This window comes from Glossina fuscipes, unplaced genomic scaffold (genome assembly GCF_014805625.2).
Source record: "Glossina fuscipes isolate IAEA_lab_2018 unplaced genomic scaffold, Yale_Gfus_2 108532, whole genome shotgun sequence".
NCBI lineage: Eukaryota > Metazoa > Arthropoda > Insecta > Diptera > Glossinidae > Glossina > Glossina fuscipes.
The window spans coordinates 1-8,528 of record NW_024005698.1 but is presented as its reverse complement, the minus strand read 5'-3'; the positions used below and the strand labels follow the sequence as shown (position 1 = coordinate 8,528).

General features: G+C 33.1%; 1 protein-coding gene across 1 annotated transcript; it reads left to right on the top strand.

Moving 5' to 3' along the window:
- The first annotated feature begins 2,155 nt into the window (after window positions 1-2,155).
- Window positions 2,156-6,656, top strand: LOC119644300. The gene is made up of 3 exons (XM_038043843.1): window positions 2,156-2,525; window positions 3,219-3,403; window positions 5,091-6,656. The coding sequence occupies exons 2-3, from the start codon at window positions 3,233-3,235 to the stop codon at window positions 5,937-5,939; spliced, it is 1,020 nt and encodes a 339-aa protein (XP_037899771.1). The 5' UTR covers window positions 2,156-2,525; window positions 3,219-3,232; the 3' UTR covers window positions 5,940-6,656.
- The last annotated feature ends 1,872 nt before the right edge of the window (window positions 6,657-8,528 follow it).

Genomic DNA, 8,528 nt, shown 5'->3' with positions numbered 1-8,528 from the left:
CTACTCTTCTTAATGCATTGTTCAAAGGTGCGATGAATATTCCCAGAAAGCTCTTATTGATTTTCGTTAACAAAATTTTCGGGGTCCTAATGAACGATCGGTTTGTTTTTTTTGAATAGGCTTTATTTTGTCTTCTTTGCTAGTTTGCAAGTGGGAAGTGCGTCCTACAGAATTGTGCAGTATATTACTCCCCTACTCAGTTTTCATCGAAATATAGTCAAATTTAAAACTCGAGTGCGGCCAAATTCTATGTATAGGCGAAATATGTACATAGCTGTATATACCAAAACCTGTCGTACTAAAATCAGCAGAAAGAAATAACTTTTAAGTTCATTCTTAATAGATTCAAATTTTTGTGTTCATGACGGCATCAATGTATCAAATGTAGACAGAAATTGAAAACCGTTTTAATCTGATCTTTTAGTTGTGTTCCCTGATTCTTCCTTACGTGTTGTGAAAATGTTTTTTTGAAAATTTCGCAAATACCTTACGAAGCGTATTTTAATTCTTGACCAAACAAATACAGCCGGGGAGCTTGTAATACAAATGAAGACTTTAGTAAGACTTTACAACATCCGATATTGTATTGTGAGTTTATGTGAAAGATTATATAAATTTGTTAGAAGCTAATCATTTTCATATTTTTAGTAATTTCACAAAATTAGACTGAAAAACTATTCCGCACGTGGCGACAAGTGGACTCCAGAAAATTGAACGAGACACTTCCTAATAACAATTAATCTCCGTAGTTTCAGATACGACGAATGACAATTTCTTCCGCCGCTACAATTGTTAGATGAATTCAATTGTAATGAAAAATGGTCGAATCGAACGAAATACTGAATATGAAAATTGATAAAACATGTAAACGATAGCGACATACCATCCCATGCCTATCAAATGAAGTAAAAGAGATGGAGAATACCAAAACTCCTATTATCCTAACACCAACACCAGCAAATGCTTTTGACATAGTTGTCATTGACACCATCGGCCCATTACCAAAGACGGAAAAAGGCAATGAATACGCGATAACACTAATCTGTGACTTTACACAAATATCTCGTAACAATCTCGGTCAAGGACAAAAGCGCTAAAAACGTGGCAAAGGTAATCTTCGAAAATTTCATACTAAACTACGGACCCATGAAAACACTCGTAACGGATCAAGGAACTGAATACACAAATCGAACGATCTATGTGAATTCCTCAAAAATAACAAACAAAATAACATCAACAGACCATCATCATCAGACACTTGGCACGGTGGAACGCAACCACCGAACATTAAATGAATACATCCATTCATATGTATCGCGTGAATTGAATGATTGGGATATTTGGATAAAATATTTCCAGTATTGTTTCCACACAACACCTTTCACAACACATAAATACTGTCCCTACGAACTAGTGTTTACAAGGCCACAACAAAACAACTAACAAATCACAACAAAAACATTGAGCCTTTATACTCTCTAGGCGATTACGCTAAAGAGACTAAATATAAATTAGATATAGCGTACGCGCCCGCTAGGATACTGTTAGATAAGAAAAAAGAGAAACAAAAAATAAATTACGACAAAAAAACTCGCTAGAAAAAGGTAATTTGGTATTACTAAAAAATAAAGTAGGGCATAAGTTACAAAATAAATATTTAGGGCCATATGAGGTCGTAGAAATTAAGGATAACAACAACATTAAAATTAAAGACAAGAAATACAAAAATCAATTAGTAGACAAAAATAGGTTAAAACTATCTAAAGAAGCTGCATAAATAATCAAAACAAAAAAGTGTAAGGCGCCTACACAAAAAAAAATTTGTATATATAAATATATATAAAAGTATTTATAAGAATCTAACACAAACAATAAACAAAAAATATATATATAGATCTATATTCATAACAAGACCACGGTAGAAGTAATAACATCGATAATTAATAAACCCAAGAAAAAGATTGTTCTTCCCAAGAGGAAAGGTGCAGCATTATCGATTTTTCATATTCTACCCGTTTATTAATCATTTATGCTAAGTTTACACTTTCATATATCTCCACGTAATGTAAGTAATGTAAGACAATCTACTTTAGCTATAAAACACATTAAATGTAACTTTAGCTTAATAACCTAGTTTAAAACTATTATTTTGCTTAAGCTAGCATAATCATTTATTACGATTACAGTTTAGTCAGAGTCAGAGTGAGAGAGTCAGAATTAAAGTAAAGTTAATAAACATCAGTTTATTATTGCATTTATTTTGTTTCACTACAATAAAAGCGGAAAACAATTAACTGCTGCCGCAGTGTATAAGATATGTGCTAATGGTTGATGAAGCAGTTAAAATTACAATTTAATTCGACTATCTAAAGCAAAAAGGAGCGCTTATTCTAAGCTGAATGATATCGTCGGTTGTTTCAGTATAAATTAGAGGGTGTAAAAGAAACTATTAGTTAGAAATAATTCAATTGTCTTATTGAACTGTTATTTACAAAAAAAAAAAAAATAGTGAGAATTATAAATATGTAAGTTAACAAATAATAAGTGCTAAATATGGAAAAAGGAGCGGCGGAGGAGTAGTGAAATACATTTTAAATTGGAAACTATTAATACTGTAACATTTAAGGAAGTTTCATATTGCTACGGTGTAGAAGTGAGAATTTGGAAAATAAAATTGAAAAGTGATTCAATTTTCGACAAACTCAGACAAATTAGCAAATTGATCCTGAAAAAATCAAATTGAAAAATTCAATTAATAAATTAATAGACAATGTCATGCAATATGATAATTTCTTCAAAATCCGCCATATTCCTAGTCATGTTTTGTATTCAATAAACGCATGCATTAATAAATTAATACAAAAATATCCAATATGGAAATGAACAATTGCTACTAACACGAATGTGCATTTGTGTGCGTTTATTTGTATCGTTACAAGCCGCCGTTATTGAAATCGTTTATTCGGGAAAAATTTTAGATCTACCACGTGCAACAATTTAATTAAGTTTTACGCTCACGCTTTATTGGATTACTTAGATAATTAATACAACTACAAAGAAAATAATTTCCTAAATATATATTGAAATTGTATTTTTGTATTTTTAGTATTTAATGTATAGAAAATAAATTTGAAAAAAAATTTAGATTAATATTTTAATTAAAATAAATGCGAAAATCTTAAAAATTTATATATATATATATATAATTTATTTTGCAGACCTTTTTATTTCAATGGACTCCCCCGTCAAGAATACTGAAGGAAAGAAAAGAAAAGAGTTAGAAGATGAAGAGAAAATAACGAAAAGAGTTAAAGAAGAACTTCCGTCTACGTCATCCCCTATAATAGACAATAAAGTTAAAGGAGGGAAAATAGAAGACGAAAATTTGCCTATCCCGGAAAAGGTTTGCGAATATTATGTGATTTTCATAAACGATGTTATAAACGAGACATCAAGCCAAACCACTAAGGGGATGGATCATCTATACGCCTTGCCAGTCAAGTTTTTTCATGCATTCCTGCTAATGCGTTAATCTTTTAGATAAATGAAATATATGCAACAACTTTTGTATCCACATTCGTTATGAAGTATTTGTTGGAGAAAATTTAGCGAACATTCATTTGTGTGCTGCAGTGTGCTTTTATATGGGGAGTGGTATTCAATACGATTCTCTTCCTAATAGTAATAAATTTTATCAAAACATATCGAAAACAGCATTCCACAGTTTACATACGAACATAACATTCAAAAATCGGTTATAAATCAATTAGCTTAAAAAAACTGGTGTCTCTATAAAACCTCTCTGCACGTTGTATACATCCGCATGTATTTCGTCGCAGTTGTTGCAAAATACAAACCTTTCCTGAAAATTTGATAAGAAAACCTTTTATTAAATTTTAAATGTCTCAGCTAATTATACTCATAGGCATAGCATGTATGTAGTTTGTGCGAAAGTATATCGGACAGAAGAGCCTTTCATTACACCGTTCGATTCAGAATGGTTTTCCAGTTCATTTTTTCAATTTATCTAAGCCTGGCCATCCGTCTATTCGTCTGATGTCTACCCTTGTGATATTGTGTCCTACGTACAGGTTGCAATTGTTGATATATTTTGATGAAATTTGGTTTGCTCTGATCCAAAGGCCGCCGCTTTTGCAAATTGTTAGGAGCGATCCACTTGTCCAACCACTCCTCATATATCGCTCTGTAATAGTACTTCAATATTTAATATTGGAAAAATTGTAGTAATGAAAATTTGGTTGGGCTGAGGCGATGTTGTGAACCTCCTCTTATATAATCGTTCCTACGAAAACTGAAATTTTGACCACGTAGATCCATTTTTGAATGCCATATATACCATATACCACATAACGATTGTAAGGAAACGTAAGCCCTTATGAGCCAAAACGACTCATAAGAGTTAATGGTTTTTCATGAAAGTTCGTTCGTGATAGTAATTTGACATAAAAATTAAGTGAACCAGTTTGAACCACGTGGGTGTATTTCTTGGACCTCCTTTCATATAAGATTTCGTATGCGTAGTGATTCCTCCAAAAAGAGACGGGTAGGGAACTTGGATCAGATAGCTCTATTTTTTTAACTTTAACAAAAATAAGGACATAAACATCACGGCCTTAGAGGGAGAAAAAGTATTAATTCAGGTTTTTTATGACAGAAACTGAAAGATAATAAGATTTTTGGAAGCAAATTAAGTTTTCAAAATTTGAATTACGTCTTGTAATATTTTTTTACACTATCTATATATAATTAGCAGGAGTCAGCGTTGAGCCAAAACACTTTAATGTAAGAGACTCACTAAAATATCTTACAAATTATGATCTCTAAGTTGAAATCAAAATTACATGGGGAGACAACCGCAGGACAAACCCACACAAGGACAGACAAGCAGGCAGGGCCTACAGAGTGCCTCATAAAAATTGTTAAAAGACTGGGCATAGCAAGCCAATGATTTATTAGAAATTCCAGTGCACCACCACTGTACTACATTAGAGGGAATTTAATACGTGTATTGAAGAATATTTCCTTTCCTATGTTTATATATTAAAAATGATCTCTTATTTTTATTGCAGCAGTATGCAGAGCTTCAGCACGAAGCTACAGACATTTCCAGAAATAAGTCGAGGAAATTTCCGAAAACAAAGAAATTTTTATCACGTATTTACAGAGCCAATCACTTTAAGGAGAGAGATATTGGCGAGAGCTTCGTCGAACAGTACGAAGTTCGTCACGCTCAAATTCGTGGTATATACTTAATGTATTTCATGAGAAAACATTTAGCAACCATGTATAACGCGAAACTTAAAGATTTCCGCGTGGAAGAGGTATTTAAGAAAAAGTATTCAGAAAATGAAAAGGAATTCCGTATACAAAAGCAAATGCCAGAGTCTTATAAGATATATATCGACAATAAATGCCAAACTATGCATAGTGTTGAAAAGATTAAAATCGTCTCACTTGCACACACCATGTATTACGCGGACAAAAGCGAAGGGCGGCCTTCTCCGTCCGTAGAGATTCGTGTTGCAGACGGAAACCTTGAAGCTATTTTAAAATATTTGGAAACATTCAAATCCAAATACAAGTCGGTTGACATTAATCCCAGACTGGATTGTGATTACTTTCGAGGCGATGCAAATGTTATATTCGATGATGAGGTGATCTTTCAAACTATGTCGTCCTTGAAAGAAAATAATATGCCTGTAGATAAGGCTCATCAGTGCATTTTATATTCGTTGGCTTATTTTAAGAAAACACGAAAGAAGATATTAAAATTCATAGTTTACAACCCCCTGGCTGGTAAAGAGTTTATTATGCAGTTAGAAGACATTGACTTGGAAGGCCTGGAAGACGCTCTGAAAAGTGATTTGATGATAGAAGAAGACGAAGGAAAAATCGAGAAGAAGAACGAGGACAAATAATAGAAGTAATTTATTTTTTTTATCTCCTTTTCAATCTTTTACTTCTTGGTTATGTTATAAGCATGCATTGACGTAACAATAAAGTTTATCGCAGCACAATTTGCTAAAAGTTCATGGTTTGTAAAGTTTGGGGTTCTCGAAGGAAAAAATTTTAAAATAAGCAAACGAACTAAAGAAAAGCACGCAAAGTTTCCTCGATACATGTTACCACGAAGTGCCGCTTACGACCATAGACATTGAAATCAAATCTTGCATCACTTTTTAAAATGTATCAACGATCTACACTCTTTTAAGCACATCAATCATTCCGCCATCACGATGACGGTGTACGCGTCAACCTTAGATATAAAATTGTTTAAAAGAGAGCCAACGTCGCGCAGTAGGGTGACCTATAAATTGATATTGCTACGCTAGAGTAGTATTCTATGCCACGCTTTGTTTTTTTACTTTTTCTTACTCTTCTCTACCCGTTGTTGCGAAGTACGTAGATTTTTATACCTTAGGTTCGTGCGGGCGTACGTAACACGTAGAATAGTTTGAGATAGATCGTTGTTTTGTTATATTGATCGATTTAGAAAATGATTCTGAGTCGATCTAAGTCTGTCTATCCGCCTGTCCTGATGCCTATTCATTTTTGTCTGGTAATTTTTGAGATATTTTGATGAAATTTCTCACACTGACCTTTTTTGACCTAATTTTGAAAAGTCGTTACATTAAAAAATTGTAATTTTTTAAATTTCCCGAGAAAGCTCGCTGATAATATATCTTCGTTTGAGGAATATATAAAATAGTTCTAAATATTCTCTCTTCTTTGCCTTGTGATAAATAAGCATAAAACCTCAAAAAAGTGAGAAAATATCATCCTTAACTTTTACTATTTATTTTGACTCCTGGATTCCACGAGCACTCGAAATTTAATTTCGTTCACAAAAAAGTTCGGTTTCGAATGCGATTTATTTGTTAATTAGGAATTACGGCACTTAAAAAGCATGTCGCGTCGCAAATACACACTTGTAGCTATTAATTACTTTTATATAATCACTTATCGATACACTTTCTTATGATACCCGGGGGCTACTCATTCTACTAATTCGTTTACTTAAAAAAATAAAACTTTGATAATACTAAAGTAAATTAATAAATGAACTTGGCAAAGATTACTCTTTCCAAATGCAAAATGGAATATCTCAACAACTACAACCATAGTTAATTGAATTACTCTCTAATAGGGATGAAAGTGTTGAGATAATTTTTAGCTGCCGTTTAAGAAGCTACTCAGGATTGCTCATGCAGCCATCTTTGAAGTTAACACTTTTTTGTTGGCGCAAGTTTGCTTTCGGGGAAAGACGACACGAACACTGTCCCTTTTAGAACAAACACGATGTTCAAGGCTATCAAAAGCGTGAGCGTAACAAGCAAAACAAAGCTGTATTTACACAATGTTCACATTTATATAAACATCATGTCTCTCATCACTACTGCTGCAACTTTGGTATGTAATATAACTACTTCCGATGACCTTAAAAGAAGTTATGAAACAAATTCTCAATTCTCGTCTTCAGTTATTTTACTACTAACAACGCGAACTTCGGCAACTGGTTTTCTGAAGTCATGAACGTTACGTACTGAATCTGCCGTTTAGGAATTAAATTACTTTTGTTGCTTAACAAAATGAAAAAGGATAAAATTATGATGACGCGAAATTCCAGCATAAATTTCCTAGAAGCTAACTTCAAAGAAGTCCAAAAAGTTACAACAACTTATGGAAGATTTTTTAAATATTAATTATTCAAATCGAAGACGCTTCCTTTACGCATTGGAATGAATGACTTAATAACTTAGGCTCGTTTGAAAGACTGCCGGTAGACAAAGTCAATGTCATATCAGCACTACTCTACGTTAACCTGAAGAGAAAATTTTTGCAGCAGAGACATGGCACGGGTCATTCACAGGGGACTTAAATACGGGGGAAATTCATTAATTTCTCGCTACAAATTGCTGCGACTCTACAAGTTCTACCAAGAGTAGAAAGTGCTTTAACGTAAAAAATATTAAAATGTTGAACTAGCAGTTATGCAACACATCACATGACAAACATATTGGTGTCGGTTGTAGGATTTCAACTCTAGGTGCCAAAGATAGCCAACCATCCTAAAGCAATGGAATTTTAAAGGCCAAGTGTTATATAAAAAATACATACATATATATATTTGCCCCAGCAGAAGAGAAGTATAATTTCAACATCTTCAAGACTTTCTTTCATCGCAATTATGCCCTATATGTGCCAATCACTACTTAAGCAAATCACTTAATTATTAAACCTTGGGAAACCGCCGGACATTTTTCGTTTATTTAGAAAGAGCTTTAGAGCCTGCCACGATATTATGACTTATAAATGTATGAGATGCACAGGACTAAGACCGTTAAAGATATTTGAGCGAAGAAAAGTAAGGCTGGGTCAATTTATTTAAACGGCAAGTTCTCAACTAACAGTTAACTCCGCAACACTTTCAATGGTCGGTTGCATTACAATTCTCAATGCATGTAAGGTATTCATTCATTCTTATCAATTATTTTTGATAAGATTGT